The sequence below is a fragment of the Tachysurus vachellii genome, chromosome 17 (genome assembly GCF_030014155.1).
Source record: "Tachysurus vachellii isolate PV-2020 chromosome 17, HZAU_Pvac_v1, whole genome shotgun sequence".
Taxonomy (NCBI): Eukaryota; Metazoa; Chordata; class Actinopteri; order Siluriformes; family Bagridae; genus Tachysurus; species Tachysurus vachellii.
This window is the reverse complement of record NC_083476.1, coordinates 4,034,292-4,058,252: the sequence shown is the minus strand read 5'-3', so window position 1 is coordinate 4,058,252 and position 23,961 is coordinate 4,034,292. Positions and strand designations below refer to the sequence as shown.

Here is a 23,961-nt window from a genome sequence, read left to right as displayed (position 1 = left end):
TGTAATCCATGTCTGAACATGATTATGACAGTTGGCAATGGGATTGCAGCTGAACCAGATGTTATTGTAACCTAAACCTGTCTTCCGTGTGCTCTGGAAGCATTCACTCCAGGTGAGCACAAACACCATTTATGTGTTTATGCAACATTAACATTAATATCTATTATATTAATGTTGCATAAAGTTGCTATTCAAAATGTGTAAACCAAATATACATAAGAGTATTTACATATATACATATTTACATTGGATGACATGTTACTTGTTTGTATTTACAAGGTACTTACTGCATTTATATAAATATTTCACTTTTTTGTCAGCTTCAGCAAGAATTGAGCAGACTGGGACTTTCAAGCAACTACACTGTGATCCTGAGAGACATTTGTAATCTCGGTCTATAAAGGAAATAAATACGCTCAGGTTCAAAATATATTTGAGACATTTTCTAGATTTTGTTCTTTTATTTAATCATTGGTTCAGCAATCTTTCTTTTCCAGAGCAGTTGGGAATGCTGTAAACTTCTATTAAATTATTAGGGTCAAAAATAATGACTGAAATTATAATGACTGAAATTCATTTTATAATTGTTTTTATTATAGGGATTTTTGGGAATATTGTCATTTTCTAATAAAAATCACTTAAATAAAGAAACGTGTGAAATGTTTTTCAATTTATTTTATGTGATGGGTGAAGTAATGCTGTTCAAATGGTAAAATGGGTTTTATGTTGTCTTAAATTTTTTAAATATATTTTATTGAGAATTCCAGTGCAGCACTAAGATGTAGGGAAACCAAATGTCACGTATCTGTACTTTACTTCGCTATTTAAATTTATGTCAACTTTCACTTTTACTCCACTACATTTCCTAGATAAAATGTATACTTTTACTCCGATATATTTCCACTAAGCATCTTCGTTACTACAAATAAAATCAGAAGGAATGTGTGCGACTGCAATAAGGGAGGTTTGGCGAATCACTGCTCCTAGATTGTATTACGCTCCGCACGCTCTACTTCAGCGTAATGTTACCCAAGGAGCAGTGGCGGAGCCAGAGGGGTGTCCGGGGTGGCACTGAACACCCCTGACATCTGATTGGCCACCCCAGGTGCCACCCCGAATTTTTATTTGATAGCATTGGAAAGTTTGATGCTGATTGACATCTTATTTCACCTATCAAAAGAAGTCTTCGTTTGACGTTTGGTCGCGGCGCCGCTCAACATTTCAAATCCATCAATCAATGACAAGAAAGAGTTGAGAGGTAGAGAAGAATACTGTAACTTCAAATTTCGGTAAGTTTTGAGATTAAACATCAGGATTTAGTTTTCCAGAAAAATATTTCGAAAGTTACGTCGATATCTAAATTAGCAGATTAATTAGACAAGAGAGATCGGTTAGTTCCCCAGTTTAGCCATAATATACATTTCGTTATGAGATAACTAGTTTTACAGCTGTCAGTGTTTAATGTTGTTATTAAACTATGTATCTGGTAATGTTACTCTGGTAAGTTGTCATTTATGCTGACAGTTCGTTTTAAAGTGCAATTATTATAGCGGGATTTGTAGTTAAAGTTGAGTTTGAATTAAAAACAATCTGTATTTGATGCTTAAATGTATTATACCCATGTCATATTTTTACATAGGGTCAATAAAAAAATGAAAAGAAAGGCAGAGATATCAGATTTATTTTTAAACAAGCAAACACATACAGATCAGGTACAAACAGATCCCAGCCCAGACCCCAGACCCCAGCCCCTGCATCACCACAGTACCCCAGAGCAGCTTCCTGCCTGATACTCGTAGTCAGAATTCACAAGAACCACCAACAGGTTTGAGAACCCACCAGGCAGTCAGTCAGTTAGTCAGTCACATGTCCAGTTCAGAATTTAAGTTTAGCTTATTATAGATGGTTTCATCAGTTTAGGCTTTACATAAAAATGGAATTACGTGTTGCTTTATGTGTGACATACACAAGATAAAATTATAACATATTATAAATTATAAAATAGATTATGAGAGATATATTCTACCTCTAATGAGCAATTATGGGATTCATCCATGCTCCGTATTAGGGTAATTTGTGTCATAGTCTGTGGACCCCCTAAAGTTGCCTTGGCCACCCCATGTATAAAATTCTAGTTCCGCCACTGCAAAGAGGGCGAAGCACAACTGAAACCGCAATGAAAGCACCTAATGGAGGACTTCCCATTATCGTAGACAACCACCCTGACAATAGTGGTGAACTCGATGAACAGGTTGAAGAAGACAACGTTATACACCCATGGCTGGGTGCCTCTTATGCCTACCGAAAATCACTGAAATTTTACTTTTTACTTTTACTTCAAATAGCTACTTAAGTACATTAAATATCAGAAAAACCTTTGATACCTAAGTACAGTATATATCAGATACTTTAAGACTTTTACTTGAGTAATATTCTAAAAGGTAACTTTCACTTCTACCAAAGTCTTTTTTTAGTACGATACTTGTACTTTTACTCAAGTATTGCTAATACTTTATACAACACTGGGCAGGGGTCGGCAACCTTAAACACTCTCAGAGCCATTAGGACACGTTTACCACAGAAAAAAAAACACAGGGAGCCACAAAACCCTTTTGACATCTAAAATGAAGATAACACTGAATATATCGTTTTTTACCTTTATGGAAAGTATAGAAAAAAATGTAGTGTGTTGCATTTATTAAATCAATGAACTGCTACCGAGTAAACGAAATTTTATTTCTGCAGGCAAACAAAAATATTTTGAACAGTTTGAACTAACCTTAACAAAAAAGATGCTGGGTTGAAGGTTACTTTCAAATAAATTGTTCAATGTCTAATTAAGTCCTCTTCGTATTCGTGACATCAAAATTTTAACTTGGTGGCTGCAGCAAACCAAAAATGCGTCTGCTTCTGTGTGTCGGATTTCGTCGAAGTTATGACGCATATTTTGAGCGACAAACAAATTAAACACGGTTTATTTTAAAGATACAATAGCATCATAACCTTAGAATTTAGAATTACATTTTTTTAAAAAACTAACTAAAATAAAATACATTTAAATTAAGTATTTATTTTCCAAATCTACAGGAAGCCGCAGCAGAGGGATGAAAGAGCCACTTGCGGCACCGGAGTACGGGGCCGGAGCCGCCATCTTGGTACGGGGGACCCCCTCCTCTTAATGCATTAGTGTCAATGGAGGCAAAGAAATAAAATCACCATAAATCGTCATGAATGCAATTTCTAGTTTTTTTTTTGGTTCGTTCCAAAGGTTAGACATGTATTTATCATCAAGTCCAGAGAAAATTTAAGGTTTTGATATTAAGATAATTTACTTTTTTCACAATATAATGCATAGTGCTAGTAGGTGTAAGTTTATTACTTACATTCTTCCACTTGAGTAAACTTCAAATGAACAATCACTACTTACCTTATAGCCTACTGCATGCAACACTGCTACAATGGTGTGACTATACATGTTCATTTAAACATTTAAATTGTATTGGTTTATTAAATATGATAAACAAAGCAATTTGCAGGTGGAAGCAAATCACAAATTTGAGAGGAACATAATGTGAAAGTTAGATAGTTGAGGTGCCAAAGACTGTTGAATATTTTATTTATTCTTTTCCCGCAATACTTTTGCCACATTAAATAAGTATGTACTAAAGTCACATAAACCAAAAAAAAACCCCACAAAGTTTGACTTTGAGGCTGAACTGCCAACCTAACTGGTGACATCTTTCCAGGACTGTCAGCTGAATTAACCATTTAAAAAAAAAGTGTTTAGTGCTGCAACTGCAACTCGTCTGTGTTTATCACTTGGGTATCTACAAACAGATTCAGATTCAGATTATTTTATTTAATACCATGTCAACAACCAACAGCTATTTTCATTTAGTTAAATTCAATTACAAAAACACAAATATCATATAAATGCAATAAAAACAAAACAAATATAAACAGCAAGTCATATTATACAATTTTTTATTTTAATTAACATACGATAAAAAAATCCAAAACCTTTTTAGGAATAATGTCATTAAATATGTCTTTAAGTGAAGTAACTTGATAAAAGAGCATTGTGCTTGTGTTAAGTCCAGGACAATCTAATAAAATATGTTTGACAGATAAGGGAATCTTACAAAACATACATAAAGTTGGGTCTTCAACCAACCCAAAAAAGCATGGGTCAATTTTTAACCTCCTTATTAAGAGCTTCGGAATCTACAAACATTGTCTGTTTTCCTAACTGTCAAAAACTAATGGGTAACTAGCATGGATTAGCTGCGGTCGTTAACCAAGGACTAAAACAAACCAACGGAACAAGAAATATAATTTCCTAACATTCAATATCATAAAACACATTCTCACTTGTGAAATGTAATCCCTTGCTGTCTGGTTTTTAGATTTCTTTCGTTTGAACAACCAAATGCAGCACAGAAGTCCGGCATCGTCCATGCATTTGAGGTAAAGGAGCACCGTACAAAGATGGCGGCGGTTTTGACGCATTTTTAGGACCCCAATGCGACATCTAGTTTAAAGATATCTATGATTGGTGTGGATGTGATGAGACATTGTTTTGTTCAAACATCCTGTCAAGTCGTGTTGGGTGAACTGTCGGTTGCCCAACACTATAGCAGACTGACAGGTCTCCCTGTGTCATGTGTTGCCAACTGTGTCTTGTATGCTATATATGTCTGTCAGGTGTGTTGAAAGATGAGGCAGAGAATCCAAATGCAGAGAATCCAAATGCAGTATTGTTACTCGTTTATAAATCACTTCATGGCTTAGGACCGAAATACATTACAGATATGCTAATTGAATATAAACCAAGCAGACTACTCAGATCATTAGGATCAGGTCAGTTAGAGATACTGTACTAAGGGTTCACTCAAAACAAGGTGCGTCAGCATTTAGTTATTATGCCACCTATAGCTGGAATCAGCTTCCAGAAGAGATCAGATGTGCTTCAACAGTAGACACTTTTAAATCAAGATTAAAAAGACATCTGTTTAACTCTGCATTTACTGAATGAGCACTGTGCTGCTTCACACTGACTGCACTTTTTATCCAAATCACTTTTACTCCTGTTTTATTCTTTTCAGAGCCGATCAGCCCTATACGCTCACTACGCAAGTTGTGTAGGGCCCCGCAAATTTTTCCCCCTGCCTCATTTTACAGCGCGTGTTAATGTTTACTGTGTAGATGACAATATGAAGCGGAGCTATCCATCTGGCCATGAAAAGAGAAAAAAAAATAAAAAATGAGAGTGAAATGCGAGAAAAGCAATCAGGTAAACTTGTGTTCTCTTCAAGTTTGATGTCAGCAAGAGCAAATAACAGTAAAGTTAAGTTGATGTGATTCTGTCTCTAGTCTCTATCTGACCAGCTAAATTAGCTGTGCAGTGCTGCATGTCTTGGCCTGTCTGTCACACAACAATTTATTGCGTGAACATTCGCGTGAATAAACACCCAAGGGCAAAGGTGTTTATAAACAGCAGCTCGATAACCGCGCAGCGCGTGAACATGCGTTCATATGCGCGTGCAATCGTGCAGGAAATGACACACGCGCTTTCCAGCAGCATCTGGGTGGGGACCAGTACAAAAAGTAGCGTGATAGCACTCCTAAATGACAATGTTTATAGTCTCTCAATCAAGGTTACAACAACGTTAATGCAATATGGAAACCAATGGATTTACATTGGAGTGGGCATAATGCCAGGTCAATATGAATGTACATCCCTCAGTAAATAATATCAGGGATCAAGTATTGCTCTCGTGCATACTATAAAACACAGTGATATGGTATGGCAAGCCATTTTAGCTTTTATACATTCACATGATATGGATTTTTGATATCAAGAATTCAGTATTCGATACTTAAAATGTAAATATTAAGAGTGTGATTTCTAGTAGTAACCATATTTCTGATATCAGGAATTACGTTTTTACACTAGTAAAAACGTAATTTCTGATATCTGCTATTGCATATTCACTAGTTCATATTGCATATTCACTAATATTGCAAGAGCCAAGTCATTTTATAAATAGTATTTTATATTTGAAAATGGATAAAGAGGAATCTGAGGGAGGCAGTTTAAGTGGGTCTATTGCTAATATTCAACTCAAAATTCTATTTAAAATATTCCATTCAATAAAGATTTGTTTATACCTCATTCAATTCTGTATTGTTTTACTCTTTGACCGAGAGATGGAGCAAACTTTTTTAAAATGAGGGAGGTAGGAGGGCCCCTTAGCAGAATTTTGCTTAGGGCCCCAGGGAGGTCAGGATCGGCTCTGATTCTTTTTAACATATTTAAAACTGTTTTTATTAAAATCATCATTTATTTTTTTTAACTGTTCTTTGTTTTTATTATGATTTTATTGTGTGTCTCTTATTTTTACATATATATTTTTTCTCTCTTATAAATTGTTTTCTAATTTCTATGTAAAGCACTTTGAATGAACTCTGTGTATGAAATTGTGCTATACAAATAATGCTATACAAATAGTCTTATACTACAAGACTCTTCTCTGTACTGGCACCAAGGTGGTGGAACGAACTTCCCCTAGAGGTCCGGACAGCTGAGTCACTGGCTATTCGTCTGCCAAAAAAAAAAAAAAAAAAAAAAAAACTTGCCTTGCCTTGCCTAGAAGATTTGAATGAAACAAAAGCACAAAGTAATCCAGGCAAGGGCAATAGCAAAACAGGACCAGAATCATGAGCACACAAAACAGCCACAGACAACAACCGACAAACAACATGGCAAACAAATAAAATATACAGGTGTCCCAAAAGTCTCCATACATAGGAGAAATAGACATTTGCTAGCAAAGTGTAACTGAACATTCTCTACATGAATGCGATTTTTATATCTAAACACCCACATCTCTCCCAGAGTTATCTTTCACCACTTCCGTCACCTTTTATAATTTCTTCCTTTGACAAAGGCTATATAATATATATTAAGATTTAGATTTTTATCTATATGGTGCTTATTTTTCTTGACTTTTGTTTCCTTGCAGAAGACCTAACCAATTTTCCATGATTAAATAACTATTTTTTTCATCTCAGCAGATGGGGCATAGGTCACAGCATTAGTGTAAATGGTGAAACAATTAATAACCAGTCTTTCTACTGTACATATTCCTACGCCCTTTATATATTATTTTCTTCAAAATAATTACTTAACGATGTTGAAGACAGGAGCAAACAGCAGACAGAACAAATCCACGAGGTAAAATATTTAAATACAAAACATTACTAATTTGTCATTATATGATGGACTATTTTGACTACAGAAACATAATTTAATTTTATAATTGATATAAATATGTCAATCAGAGTTTCTTTCCATGTATTCTCTCAGAGTCATGTTTCAACTTCTGCTGCTTTTGGGTGAGTTGTATGTGTTATCTGGGTGTTATAAATGTATATAAGAAATTTTTCATAAAATGATGGAGTGCACATTGTACCTTTACAGAAGATTATTTCAAGCTTATTTAGTACAACGAACGATCTGGAACAACTAAATGTGTTAACCTCCCTGCGTAGTTGACCAATCCTGATCCTTCTGTTATAGTTTACTAAAACAGATTCAAACCCAAGAAAATATATAGTTTCCATTTTGTAACTGAGAAACCAAAATATTTCCTGGTTCTATTTGGTGATCTTAAATTAAACAAGAGAAGAGAGTTAATTGACCTACAGCAAGAAAAATAGTAATAATTTCAAAATTAACTTTTTTACTGTCAGCTCGAGTCAGAGATTATTGTTTGCTTGAACAGCAACAACACGCTGAACAACACGCTGCCAATTTTGTAATTTGGGTTGTTTTTGAGGTGAAAGGTATCGAACGTGTAGATTGATTTGCTACATGGTTGAGACTTCTCTGACAGGAATAGGCTGCTAACCTTCTAGATAGCAATCTTTTGCTATTCTTTCAATCAAACATGTACAGTATATGTATATATGCATTATTCATTATATGATAAAACATCAGTAAGTTCATCTTAAATCTCTAGCAAGACATCCAGTGAGTATAAACATTTGGAATTTATCTACTTACTTTATTTTTGATCTTAGTAAATCGTAGCTTCAGTAGCCTCAAGTTATATTTGTTATGTAAAACTGATATTATGTATCTTACAGGGTTTTTCAGCCTTGGAGTCTGTCTTCCTCGTCAGTATCAGTTCATTAATGAGAATAAGACCTGGTCTGAAGCACAGAAATACTGCAGAGAGAATTATGATGATTTAGCCTCTGTTAGTAACACTGAAGAAGACTTGGCCCTTAAAAACGCAATAGACATCTGGAACAGCAGGCGAACCTGGATTGGACTGTATGATGATCTGAACAGCTGGAAATGGTCTCTGGATGATGATTCTTTCTACAAGGAGGGAGAGAGAAACTTTAGAAACTGGTATATACGGAAACCAAGAGGCTGGTACGAACTCAGTTTGTGTGTGTATTTATCTTATTATGATGGAGCTTGGTGGGAGACATCTTGTTCCTCAATGCTTCATTTCATTTGCTTTGATGGTGAGTACCTCAGTTATGTATGTGCTTCATGAAAATATCTTAAAACAAAACAGTTTCAATACAGTTATCCTATAAATCTAAATTTATATCGAATAAAGGTATATCTTATTTCATTTGTTTCTTTTAGGCAGAGTGAATGCCAGTGAAAGATATGTTCTCGTTAATCAGTCCATGGATTGGAATGAAGCTCAAAGATACTGCAGAGAACATTACACAGACCTGACCAGTGTGAGGAACGAGACTGAAAACCAGAAGATTAGATCATTAATACTTAAAAATGCTTATTATTCAAATTGTTGGATCGGCCTGTACAGAACCATGTCTTGGTCAGATAAAAGCAACTCTTCATTCAGCAACTGGAAACCTGGACAACCAGATACTTATGGACAAACTAAAACCTGTACTGCTGTGTCATTTAATAATAATGATGAATATTATTATTATCATTATTATTATGGGAAATGGACAGGTGAAAACTGTGGTGACGCGTTTCCATTCCTCTGTTACAGCAGTGAGTAGATTTCTGAGATCGATAGTGCCAAATTTCAGTAGTATTAGTTGCCCTTAATGCACACAAATCACCTATAATGTACTTTGTCAAAATAATGAGCATAGTAACCAAGATTTCTGTTATCCTAATCTAGCAATGCCATCATTACCCTCTCGTCAGTATCACTTTGTGAATGAGAATAAGACCTGGACTGAAGCACAGAGATACTGCAGAGAGAATTACACTGACCTGGCTACTATTGATAACGTGGAGGAAATGAACACACTCCTTAACACAGTAAATTGCAGCTACTCAGGTTTAGCATGGATTGGACTGTATGGTGATGAGGACAGCTGGAGATGGTCTCTGGATGATGATGCTTTCTACCAGGAAGGAGAGAGAGACTTCAGAGGATGGCCCCATGAACCTGATTACTATAATGAAAACGAGATGTGTGTTTATATTACATCTGATGGAACCTGGTTTGATGGAAACTGTAACAATTATTTACAATTTGTTTGCTCTGATGGTGAGAATATATAATAAGTTTAACAAAGGATTAAACTGTCATTTTTTTGTTGATGTGTTACTGATTACAATTATCATTTCAGGATGGAATGGAACAAAAAGTTTCACATTGATTAATCAGCCCATGTCTTGGATACAGGCTCAGCATTACTGCACAGTGTATTACACAGACCTGGCCAGTGTGAGGAACCAAGCAGATAATGAACAAATCCTTAATCTCACAGGTGGCTTTAACACTTGGATTGGTCTATACAGAACCAGACTCTGGTCAGACAAACGGGAATATATGTATGAAAACTGGAGACCAGCCACTCAGTTTATACCTGAACAGCCAGATAATGGTGCATATGTTTTTTGGGAATATGGTTTTCAGCACTGCACTGCTGTATCTCTCACAGATTCAGGCTACTGGACAGATGAGAGCTGCATAATCACAATCCCTTTTTTCTGCTATAAGAGTGAGTTTATTTAAGCAGCCTTTGTTTATTGATTATTGCACAGTATGATGATTACTTACACCAACATTGCAAAGCTTCATTCATTTGTAATTTTCTAGAGAAATACTTCAATTTGACATTTGGCAATTATTTAGGAATTCACATCTTTCAACAAATCATAGGCTGTTCAGTGAGGTAACTGTTTGAAAGTACAGGAGTATAAATTTTATAAATCTTTCTTACGTACAAATGAAAGTATTACTTTCTTAGTTTCTAAAACACTGCCTAAGCTCTAATGCTTTGTTCCAAAAGCATATTTACAGCAGTGAAACATTATGGCCACTTGATGCTTTCATGTTACATAATATTTAAATGTAAAACATACATACACAATACTGACATCTTTATTAATCTGCAGACATTTTGTTATTCTGTCTTTTAAAGAATCCTGCACAGCATCCTCATGTTCCCTGTACCAGTATCACTTTATTAATCAGAATAAGACCTGGACCGAAGCACAGAGATACTGCCGAGACAAATACACTGACCTGGCCACCATTAACAGTATAGAAGATGTGACGAGACTCCTTAATACAGCCACAGCATATGACATCTACTCAGGTTTAGCCTGGATTGGACTGTATGATGATCTAAAGAGCTGGAAATGGTCTCTGGGTGATGATTCTTTCTACAAGAATGGAGAGAGAAACTTTAGAAACTGGTATATAAACAAACCAAGGAACTGGATTGGGAACAGTTTATGTGTAGTTTTTTCGAGTTACTCTACACAATGGAGTGAGGAGTCTTGCTCTCATACACTTCCATTCATTTGTTTTGATGGTAAGCAAAGCAGCTATGTATTTTTAATTATAATTTTTTAAATAGTTAATATAAAATATAATAGCTAATAGCTTTAGAAACAATTACACACCACATATTCCAGGTAAAAGTATTGTTTTCCACATACAGTTATATATATTGCATCCATCTCTTTTAGGTAGAGTGAATGCCAGTGAAAGCTATGTTTTGGTTAAACAGCGCATGAACTGGACTGAAGCTCAGAGCTACTGCAGAGAATATTACACAGATCTGGTCAGCGTGAGGAACGAGACAGAGAATGACAAGATCGGATTATTATTACATCAATTTGATTATTATTATTATAATTATTATTATTATAATAATAATTATTATTACCTTGTTTGGATCGGCCTGTATAAAACCAGGTCTTGGTCAGATCAAAGCAACTCTTCTTTTAGCAACTGGAAACCTGGACAACCAGATAATTACAGACAGAATGAATCCTGTACTGCTGTGTCATTTAATGATTCTGGGAAATGGACTGATGAAAATTGTAGTAACGGTTTTCCATTCCTCTGTTACAGCAGTGAGTAAATTTCTTTTGCTGATTTAAAACATTTTCCACATCTGTACAGTGTCTGATCATAACAGTAATATTAACATTATATATATATATATATATATATATATATATATATATATATATATATATAAAATATATATATATATGTATATGTATATATATATATATATATATATATATATATATATATATATATATATATATATATATATAGATAGATAGATAGATAGATAGATAGATAGATAGATAAGCAGTGGGCATTCACTGATCATCATATATCATATATATATATTCAGTGAATGCCCACTGCTTATCTACTTGAAAAAAAGCTTAAATGAAAAATGTTATAAATGAAACTTGTTGCCTCCTTTAGCAATGTCCTCAACATCCTCTCTTCAGTATCACTTTGTGAATGAGAATAAGACCTGGATTGAAGCACAGACATACTGCAGAGAGAGTTACACTGACCTGGCTACTATTGATAACATGGAGGAAATGAACACACTCCTTAACACAGTAAATGGCAGCTACTCAGGTTTAGCCTGGATTGGACTGTATGGTGATGAGGACTGCTGGAAATGGTCTCTGGATGATGATGCTTTCTACCAGGAGGGAGAGAGAGACTTCAGAGGATGGCCACATCAACCTGATAACTATAATGGAAACGAGATGTGTGTTTCAATGAACAACAAAGGGGAATGGTTCGACAGGTCTTGTAATGCCAGAAATCTATTTGTTTGTTTTAATGGTAAGAATGATAAACTATGTGTGTGGGCATGTGGGAAAATTTGTGCAGTGTTAAAATTTGCTATTATAGCTGATATTGGCTTATGAATGATAATAATAATACATATTTTGCCTATAGGTGACTATGACAATGTTTTCAATCTTAGGTACAAACATATATGTTCAGATTTATAACAGCATGACCTGGGAAGAATCTCAGAGATACTGCAGAGAAAATTACATAGACTTGGCCAGTGTGAGGAATGAGAATGAACTTCAGCAGATACTGAGCATCATGTATGGCTATGAGATATGGATAGGTCTGTATAGGAACCGGTTATGGTCAGATCAGAGCAACTCAAAATTTACATATTGGAGACCAGCATTTCCAGCACAAGGACCAGAACCTGATAATGGTTTGAATGTATTTGGTCAATATGGAAATCAACACTGCACCGCTGTGGATCATTCAGGCCAATGGACAGATGAAAACTGTTCAGACCGCTTACCTTTTGTCTGCTACACTGGTGAGCGTATTTCTTCTCTGAGAAGTAGAAACAATAATAAAATTCAATATATGAGCTAACTCTATTACTGTATGACACTCATGTAAGAATACAGTCAATGGCCACTAAATGAAACTCATGAAATTGTAAATCAAATGTAGATGTTTCCAGATTTTCTGTGAGTTCCAGGTGCTTTCTAATTCTAATTTTGATTTCCTTTTTTCTTGACAGATTTCACTCCAGGTGAGTAAACACTCAATTACTGTGACTGTCTTTAAACTTCAATAATATATCTGTGATTCGCATCAGATTCAATAGTTCATTAAGTAAATGTTAAGAAATATTAATTTCAGTAACCACTGTTTTTATACACTATATGGCCATATGTATGTGGAGACTTGAGCATCACCATCATACAGTATTAGCTACTCAGACATCCAAGAAAAATATTAGTGAGTTCAGGGGAACTGATCTCCAATCTTTCAATTTATTTTAAAGTTGTTTAGTGGGATTCTTTTCAGATGAGTCATTTTACATTAACATTTACATTATGAATATGTATAAGAGTGCTAGAGGAGAAAGTACACAGAGTAGAAATGTAAGAGCTAGTGTAAGTGAAGATCAGCAAGCACCACTCCTTAATTGGTTCGGAGATTGCTGGAGGGAACATAAACCTCTAGGAGAGTGTTGAGGACCAGACTAGGATGCTGTTCCTGACAAGGTCTTGTATGTGAGTATCAAGGCCTTGAATTTATTGTGGGGAGCTTCAGGAGCTGATAGAGAGTCATTGTCATGCTGAATCATTTTTATACACCTTAGTTTTAGTAAAGTTAAATCTGTTAAATCAATGCTGTATACAAAGACATTCTAAACAATTATGTTTCCAACTTTGGCAAAAGTTTGTGAAAAGCTTATGAGTTTGTTGGTCAGGTATATTCCATATACTTTTGGCCACACAGTATATAAATACATTTTTATATGAGGAACAAACGGGGGCACGGTGGCTTAGTGGTTAGCACGTTCGCCTCACACCGCCATGGTCGGGGTTCGATTCCCGCCTCCACCTTGTGTGTGTGGAGTTTGCATGTTCCCCGTGTCTCGGGGGTTTCCTCCGGGTACTCCGGTTTCCTCCCCCGGCCCGGCATGGTAGGTTGATTGGCATCTCTGGAAAATTGTCCGTACTGTGTGATTGCGTGAGTGAATGAGAGTGTGTGTGTGTGCCCTGTGATGGGTTGGCACTCCGTCCTGGGTGTATCCTGCCTTGATGCCCGATGACGCCTGAGATAGGCACGGGCTCCCCGTGACACGAGGTAGTTCGGATAAGCGGTAGAAGATGAATGAATGAGGAACAAACATGCAGCATAACACTTCGTATGTGAATTTGCATACGGAAAGAATAGAAGTGTATGTGTTTATTGATCATAATGCAAAATCTATATCGCAGGTGCTGCTATGGGAGTGCGACTAAAAACCAGATCTAATGACAATCTCATACTCTGAGGTTGCAGGATCTGTGCTGATGGCAGTGAGTAAACACCCTTAATTTGAAACAGACAGATGTTTATCTAGTTTTACTAAACATTAAAAGTTATTAAATGTTATCATTAAATATCATTATTGATCATTAAACATTACGTTATACTTATCTCGTAGATCAGGTGTAGCAATTTAGGTAACAAAAGAAGTCTTTGTTGTCTAACATGATGAAGGAATATACATTGGTAATTGATTAGTTGTGGTTTATTTACATATGAAAGACTTTTACAGCACTTACAGGATTTATTTCACATTTTTCAGCTTGAAGAACAAGTTAGCAGACTGGGACTTTCAAAGAACTCCACTGTGACCATGAGATGCATCCGTAAGGAGAAAGGAGAAAGTCCATGAAGGAGAAAGTCCACATTCATGCTCAGATTAAAAATATGTATATGTTCCAGATTTTCCTTCATTTATTCAGCAATCATTCAATCCAGAAGCATTCAGGAATGCTGTATAGATCTATTCATACAGATATATACACATATCATATGCTACTAATTTTATACATATAATATCACATTAAAAGTATTTTACAAGTACTTTACAATTCATTTAAACACTCAAACACTACTGTAACTAATATATTTATAGATCCCAAAAGCTTCCTAATGCCACCAGGATTTGACATATAATAAAAATGACTATAATTACAATATTCTAATTAGTAAATGAGTGTGATTTACATGTAATCTTATATTTGGTGTTTTGGAATTAAATTTCTACTTCTTGTATATTGTTTTTCCTCAAATTAATTTTAACTAATGAAAGAAAATCTTGATGTGTTAGATTTCCTGATTTCAGCCAAACAACATGTTGCCAATTACCAGTGATTACACTGGTGTGTAATTTGGGTTGTTTTTGAGGTGAAGGGTGGAGAAAGTGTAGACTGACTGATTACATGGTTGAGACTTCCTTGACAGGGATAGGCTACAGGGATAGGCTAGGATATGAACACGGTGCTCACTTAGACTTAAACAAATGACAACTTCACTGTCAAGATTTATATCTTAAAGAACACTCATGCACCTGAGCCCTGACAGCCAGTATTGATAGATAGGTATATAGTTGTAGAAAATAAGAAAACATAAACTAAAATGTAATACAAAGCATAAAAATAGAAAAAGTACAGACTATATCTGGAATAATGCTGAGATGTGCTGATATATATATATATATATATATATATATATATATATATATATATATATATATATATATATATATATATATACACACGTATATATATATATATATATATATATATATATATATATATATATATATATATATATATATATATATATATATATATATATATATACACGTATATATATGTGTATATATATATATATATATACATTAACCCATGGAGGTTTGGATTTGGAGTCACACTCAAAATTGAAGTGGAAAAACACACTACAGGCTGATCCAACTTTGATGTAATGTCCTTAAAACAAGTCAAAATGAGGCTCAGTAGTCTGTGTGGCCTCCACGTGCCTGTATGACCTCCCTACAACACCTGGGCATGCTCCTGATGAGGTGGCGGATGGTCTCCTGAGGGATCTCCTCCCAGTCCTGGACTAAAGCATCCACCAACTCCTGGACAGTCTGTGGTGTAACGAGGCATTGGTGGATGGAGTGAGACATGATGTCCCAGATGTGCTCAATTGGATTCAGGTCTGGGGAACGGGCGGGCCAGTCCATACCAACAATGCCTTTGTCTTGCAGGAACTGCTGACACACTCCAGCCACATGAGGTCTAGCATTGTCTTGCACTAGGAGGAACCCAGGGCCAACCGCACCGGCATATGGTCTCACAAGGGGTCTGAGGATCTCATCTCGGTACCTAATGGCAGTCAGGCTACCTCTGGCGAGCACATGGAGGGCTGTGCGGTCCTCCAAAGAAATGACACCCCACACCATTACCGACCCACTGCCAAATGCCGGAGGACATTGCAGGCAGCAGAACGTTCTCCACGGCGTCTCCAGACTGTCACGTTTGTCACATGTGCTCAGTGTGAACCTGCTTTCATCTGTGAAGAGCACAGGGTGCCAGTGGCGAATTTGCCAATCTTGGTGTTCTCTGGCAAATGCCAAACGTCCTGCCCGGTGTTGGGCTGAAAGCACAACCCCCACCTGTGGAAGTCGGGCCCTCATACCACCCTCATGGAGTCTGTTTCTGACAGTTTGAGCAGACACATGCACATTTGTGGCCTGCTGGAGGTAATTTTGCAGGGCTCTGGCAGTGCTCCTCCTGTTCCTCCTTGCACAAAGGCGGAGGTAGCGGTCCTGCTGCTGGGTTGTTGCCCTCCTACGGCCTCCTCCACATCTCCTGATGTACTGGCCTGTCTCCTGGTATCGCCTCCATGCTCTGGATACTACGCTGACAGACACAGCAAACCTTCTTGCCACAGCTCACATTGATGTGCCATCCTGGAGGAGCTGCACTACCTGAGCCACTTGTGTGGGTTGTAGACTCCGTCTCATGCTACCACTAGAGTGAAAGCACCGCCAGCATTCAAAAGTGACCAAAACTTCAGCCAGAAAGCATAGGAACTGAGAAGTGATCTGTGGTCACCACCTGCAGAACCACTCCTTTATTGGGGGTGTCTTGTTAATTGCCTATAATTTCCACCTGTTGTGTATTCCATTTGCAAAACAGCATGTGAAATTGATTGTCAATCAGTGTTGCTTCCTAAGTGGGCAGTTTGATTTCACTTGGAGTGTGATCCGAAAATTACGCATCCGCAGATGGTCGGCACCTCATGCAGCCCCTTTGCGACTCTAAAGGCGGCTTTAACCGAATGAGATGCGGGAAGCTGAGGCGGGGGAAACAGAGCACACGTGGTTGTTGGGAATCTTTGTTTCGGCGGCGGTGGCTTGGATGCTCGTATCTCAAAAATTTGCTCGTATCTGAAGGCAAAAATTTGGTCGAATCACAGCTCGTATCTCAAAAAATTTGTATGTCAAAGGACTCGTATCTCGAGGTATCACTGTATATATAGATTAGTTCACTTTATTTTTGATCTTAGTAAATCAGAGCTTCAGTGACTTCAAGTTATATTCATTATATAAAAACTGGTTTTATGTCTTTTTCAGGGTTTTTCAGCCTTGGGATCTGTCTCCATCTTCAGTATCACTTCATTAATGAGAATAAGACCTGGTCTGAAGCACAGAGATACTGCAGAGATAATTATGTTGATTTAGCCTCTATTAATAACACTGAAGAGGACTTGGCCCTTACAAACTTAATAGACATACTGTATGGAACAGCAGGCGAACCTGGATTGGACTGTATGATGATCTGAACAGCTAGAAATGGTCTCTGGATAATGATTCTTTCTACAAGGAGGGAGAGAGAAGCTTTAAAAACTGGTTTATACAGAAGCCAAGAGACTGGTATGGAAATAGTTTGTATGTGTATTTATCTACTTATGATGGAGCTTGGTGGGAGACATCTTGTTCCACAATGCTTCGTTTCATGTGCTTTGATGGTGAGTAATGCAGATTTGTATATGCTTTATGAAGAAACAAAAGTTACCTTTAAATTCAGTACATATTTTCTGTAAAAGTACAGGTTTCCTATATTTCTATTGTCTCTTTTAGGCAGAGTGAATGCCAGTGAAATATATGTCCCGGTTAATCAGTTCATGAACTGGACTGAAGCTCAGAGATACTGCAGAGAACATTACACAGACCTGGCCAGCGTGAGGAACGACACTGAGAACCAGGAGATTAGATCAATGTTTAATAATACATATTTTTCAAGTTTATGGATCGGCCTGTACAGAACCAGATCTTGGTCAGATAAAAGCAACTCTTCATTCAGCAACTGGAAATTTGGACAACCAGATAATTACAGACAGAATGAATCCTGTACTGCTGTGTCATTTAATGATTCTGGGAAATGGACAGATGAAAATTGTAGCCAAGCTTTTCCATTCCTTTGTTACAGCAGTAAGTAGATTTCTGTATTGAATTTATCTATAGTGGCAATTTTCAGTAGAAAGTAAGCACAGTAACCAACATTTGTGTTATCCCACTCTGGCAATGCCACCATTACCCTCTCGTCAGTATCACTTTGTGAATGAGAATAAGACCTGGACTGAAGCACAGAGATACTGCAGAGAGAAATACACTGACCTGGCTACTGTTGATAACATGGAGGAAATGAACACACTCCTTAACACAGTAAATGGCAGCTACTCAGGTTTAGCCTGGATTGGACTGTATGGTGATGAGGATCAAGCCATTCTACACAAATTCCATTTCCTTCTCTTTTAGTGAATGCCAGTGAGAGATATGTTCCGGTTTGTCAGAACATGAACTGGACTGAAGTTCAGAGATACTGCAGAGAACATTACACAGACCTGGCCATTGTGAGGAATGAGACTGAGAACCAGAAGATCAGATCATTATTAGCTAATAATGAGGATGATAATCATTATACCTCCAGTTATTACTATAATAATTATTACGCTTTTTGGATCGGCCTGTACAGAACCAGTTTTTGGTCAGATCAAAGCAACTCTTCTTTTAGCAACTGGAAACCTGGACAACCAGATAATTATGGACAAACTGGATCCTGTACTGCTGTGTCATTTAATGATGATTATTTTTATGGGAAATGGTCAGATGAAAACTGTGGTCAAGCTTTTCCATTCCTCTGTTACAGCAGTGCGTGAAGAACAGAGATTTCTATATTATCTATAGCAGCAATTTTTAGTAGAATTTCTTGCTCTTAATGAACACAAACAAATATCATCTTTCAAAAACATGAGCATAGTAACCAACATTTGTGTTATTCTACTCTAGCAATGCCCACAAACTCCTATCGTCAGTATCACTTTGTGAATGAGAATAAGACCTGGACTGAAGCACAGAGATACTGCGGAGAGAATTACACTGACCTGGCTACTATTGATAACATGGAGGAAATGAACACACTCCTTAACACAGTAAATGGCAGCTACTCAGGTTTAGCCTGGATTGGACTGTATGATGATGAGGACAGCTGGAGATGGTCTCTGGATGATGATGCTTTCTACCAGGAGGGAGAGAGAGACTTCAGAGGATGGGAACAACAACCTGATAACTATAATGGAAATGAGATGTGTGTTACCATGGAGTATGGAAGGGGGTGGTTTGACAAGCGTTGTACTGACAGACATTCATTTGTTTGCTATAATGGTAAGCTCTACCAGACAAATGAATCATTTGGGCTGAGTTAATTTAACCTGCATTTTTAGCTGATAAAAAATATGGATAATTATTATACAGCTATTGTCTATATCATTATAATCCTCTCAATCGTAGGTATGAACAACACATATGTAATGATTTATGATCAGAAGACTTGGGAAGAAGCTCATAGCTTTTGCAGAGTGAGATACACAGACCTGGCCAGTGTGAGAAATCAGACTGAACTTCAGAAAATATTGAGCATCATAAACATGTATGAGGTATGGATAGGTTTGTATAGGAACTGATTATGGTCAGATCAGAGCAACTCAACCTTTACATATTGGACACCAGAGAGTCCAGAACCATCACCAGAACCTGATAATGGTGTGAATTCAAATGGAGAAATTGGAAATCAACACTGTACAGCTGTGGATCATCTTGGCCGATGGACAGATGAAAACTGTTTTGGCAGATTCCCTTTTATCTGCTACAATGGTGAGTTGATCTCCATTTTGAATTATTTTAAAGAATAATACATAAAAATAGTGATACTAATCCAATATATTAGACTAATATAAGAATAAGTCTACTAGAAGCTGGATGTCTAAACATGATTATGAATGTTAGCAATAGCAGCTGGAATAATATTGCCAGATGTTTTCTAATCCTAACATGTCTTCCTTGTGCTCTTTCAGCATTCACTCCAGGTAAGCAAAAACACTATTTATGTGTAGATGAAAAAATAATATAGATATCTATGATCCTTAGTTTACTAAGTGAATGCTTATTGAAGTTTTCTTTATTTTTTTATTGGTTATAATTAACACTTTTATACAGGTGCTGTGATGGGATTGTGAATGAAAGTCACTGCTAATGAAAATCTGTTAAACTCTTAAATTAAAAGGTTGGTGCTGATTGAAGTAAGTAAACGTTCCTGTAATGTCTTTCTATATCTGTAGCTTTAATTTATGTTATTACATTTTATTAAATTTAGTTTATTTTGTAGATAAAGTAATGTTAAATGTATTTAGCAATAGAAATATTGGGTTCCAAAATGATTATACATTAAAGCATTGTAAATTCACAATGGATGAGATGTGGCTTAAAGGATTTTACAGTATATACAGCAATTATATAATTATTTCATATTGTTGTCAGTTTCAGCAAGAATTGAGCAAACTGGGACTTTCAAGCAACTACACTGTGAATGTGAGAAACATCCGTAAGCTCAATCCATGAAGGAAAAAGACTACATTCAGGCTCAAAATATAACTGAGGGAAATTCCAGGTTTTGTGGTGATTTATCTTTTATTTACTCATTTACTCTACAACCTTTCTCTTTCAGAGCAGTTGGGAATTCTGTAGAGCTTTATTAAAAAGAGTTAAATATTATGTGTTTGAACAGATTTACAAATATTTACAAACCTTGAAATGCCTTCTGTAATGTCTCATTATTAATAACAATGACTAATTATACTGATCTGTGATCGAGCATGATTTCTTCAGTGTAATATTTTATTGGGTTTGTTGCTTATTAATGGTATTCTTGAAATGAATTTCAAATGAATAAAAGAAACACTGAACTTGGTTATGAAAAATATTGCTATGAGCATTAAGGGATACTACAGTATGTGATTTTCATTTATTAATTGTTTTCAGTATTGGGTTCCATGTACCGTATTTTCCGCACTATAAGGCACACCTAAAAGCCTTAAATTTTCTCAAAAATCGGCCATGTGCCTAATAATCCGGTGCGCCTTATGTGTGCACCGAGTTCCAAAAATCTGTAAAAATGTTGTTGTTCGACTTTGGTAAGCGCTCCGCTTGATTGACTGTCGGACCATTTCCCGCTGACACAGGGACGTAATACGTACAGTACGTACGCTTACCTCCGTCACGCCTCCGGTAGGTATACTACTGGTATGTTGCAAAACATTTGTTTCTTCCTAACCATTATGCGCTCCACACTCCGGTTCAGGCTATCAGTTATGCGGTTGTAAATGGGAATAGAGCAGCTGCGAAAGAATTCAACATCAATGAATCCATGGTTCAGAAGTGGAGGAAGCAAGAAAATGAACTGCGCCAAGTTAAGAAGACACAGTAGATGAGGACTTTGATGGATTTGTGGGAGAAGATTGATTAAAAAATAATGTGTGTGTAATTGTTAAATAGTAGAATAAAGTTCAACTAAACTCACTGTTTTGCTTCCGTTACCTTTTTTGTAGACCGTATATTTTAGCATGCGCCCTATAATACGATGCGCCTTATGTATGGGTTAAGTACAGAAATAGAACCCGTAATTGAGACTGCACCTTATAATCCGGTGCGCCTTATGGTGCGGAAAATACTGTAGTTTTGGTTGTGCTGATTAAATGTCAATCTAATAATAAACAGTAAATGAAGGAACGTGTGAAATGTGTTGGGTGAAATTTATTCAAAGAGAAAAATATATTTTATATTGTTTGAAAATAGAGTATATATTGTTGTATTTTACTGAGAAATAAAAAGGTCTGATAGATTCAGCTCCTCATTGCTGTGGATGTGAAGAACCACATTGTTTTGTCAAGTAAAGTCAAGTCACTTTTATTGTCACAAGTTAAAGTGCAGTGTGTGGCTTACCATATTGTGGAAGTATGCTGTAGGGTGTGTTAGTTTTGACTGTTAATTCGTCTGATAGCCTGAGGGAAAAAGCTATCCCTCAGTTGGCTAGTGCAGGCCCGAATGCTGCGGAGATGTCTTCCTGAGGGAAGCAGAGAGAGCAGTCTGTGGGACGGGTGGCTGGAGTCACTGATGACCCTCTGGGCTTTTCTTATACACTGGTCACGGGGAGCCTGTGCCTATCTCAGGCGTCATCGGGCATAAAGGCAGGATACACCCTGGACGGAGTGCCAACCCATCACAGGGCACACACACTCTCATTCACTCACGCAATCACACAGTAGGGACAATTTTCCAGAGATGCCAATCAACCTCCTTATGTCATTATGTAAAAACTGGTATTATGTATCTTACAGGGTTTTTCAGCCTTGGTGTCTGCCTTCCTCGTCAGTATCAGTTCATTAATGAGAATAAGACCTGGTCTGAAGCACAGAGATACTGCAGAGAGAATTATGTTGATTTAGCCTCTATTAATAACACTGAAGAGGACTTGGCCCTTACAAACATAATAGACATCTGGAACAGCAGGAATGATAAACTATGTATGTAGGAAAATTTTCTGGCAGTGTTAAAAATTGCTAGAATAGCTGATATTGGCTTATGAATGATAATAATAATAATACGTATCTTGCCTATAGGTGACTATCACAATGTTTTCAATCTTAGGTACAAACATATATGTTCAGATTTATAACAGCATGACCTGGGAAGAAGCTCAGAGATACTGCAGAGAAAATTACATAGACCTGGCCAGTGTGAGGAATGAGAATGAACTTCAGCAGATACTGAGCATCATGTATGGCTATGAGATATGGATAGGTCTGTATAGGAACCGGTTATGGTCAGATCAGAGCAACTCAAACTTTACATATTGGAGACCAGCATTTCCAGCACAAGGACCAGAACCTGATAATGGTTTGAATGTATTTGGTCAATATGGAAATCAACACTGCACAGCCGTGGATCATTCAGGCCAATGGACAGATGAAAACTGTTCAGACCGCTTACCTTTCGTCTGCTACACTGGTGAGCGTATTTCTTCTCTGAGAAGTAGAAACAATAATAAAATTCAATCTATGAGCTAACTCTATTACTGTATGACACTCATGTAAGAATACAGTCAATGGCCACTAAATGAAACTCATGAAATTGTAAATCAAATGTAGATGTTTCCAGATTTTCTGTGAGTTCCAGGTGCTTTCTAATTCTAATTTTGATTTCCTTTTTCTTGACAGATTTCACCCCAGGTGAGTAAACACTCAATTACTGTGACTGTCCTTAAACTTTAATAATATATCTGTGATTCACATCAGATTCAATAGTTCATTAAGTCAATGTTAAAAACTATTAATTTCAAGTAACCACTGTTTTATACACTATATGGCCACAAGTATGTGGACACTTGAGCATCACCATCATATGGGCTACTCATACATTCAAGAAAAATAGTTCAGAGGAACTGATGTGGGGTGGAGATGCATCAACCTTCCAATTTATTCCAAATTTGTTTAGTGGGTTTCTTTCAGAGGAGTCATTTTACATTATGATTATGTATAAGAGTGCTAGAGGAGCAAAGTACACAGAGTAGTTTCTTTTTATCATATGAGGAACAAACATGTTGCTTAACACTTCGCATGTGAATTTGCATATGGAAAGCATGCAGGTGTATGTGTATATTGATCATAATGCAAAATCTATATCGCAGGTGCTGTTATGGGAGTGCGACTGAAAACCAGATCTAATGACAATCTCTTATACACTGAGGTTGCAGGATCTGTGCTGATGGCAGTGAGTAAACATTCATGATCCTTAATCTGAAACAGACAGATGTTTATCCAGTTTTACTAAACATTAAAAGTTATTAAATGTTATCTTTAAATATCAATATTTATCATTAAACATTATATTATACTTATCTTGTAGATCAGGTGTAGCAATTTAGGTAACAAAAGAAGTCTTTGTTGTCTA

At 36.6% G+C, this 23,961-nt stretch overlaps 2 protein-coding genes across 2 annotated transcripts in view; both read left to right on the top strand.

The window, feature by feature from the left end:
* The window catches only part of LOC132860362 (uncharacterized), a 112,547-nt gene that overhangs the window by 62,983 nt on the left and 25,603 nt on the right, over positions 1-23,961 (top strand). Inside the window, 1 exon segment of the mRNA XM_060891550.1 lies at positions 101-112. Coding sequence (XP_060747533.1) covers positions 101-112 — 12 coding nt within the window.
* Positions 7,374-14,478, top strand: LOC132859596 (macrophage mannose receptor 1-like). The gene is made up of 12 exons (XM_060890367.1): positions 7,374-7,398; positions 8,152-8,545; positions 8,673-9,052; positions 9,186-9,560; positions 9,643-10,017; positions 10,441-10,836; positions 10,994-11,383; positions 11,754-12,128; positions 12,274-12,633; positions 12,844-12,855; positions 14,057-14,137; positions 14,410-14,478. The coding sequence occupies exons 1-11, from the start codon at positions 7,374-7,376 to the stop codon at positions 14,110-14,112; spliced, it is 3,138 nt and encodes a 1,045-aa protein (XP_060746350.1). The 3' UTR covers positions 14,113-14,137; positions 14,410-14,478.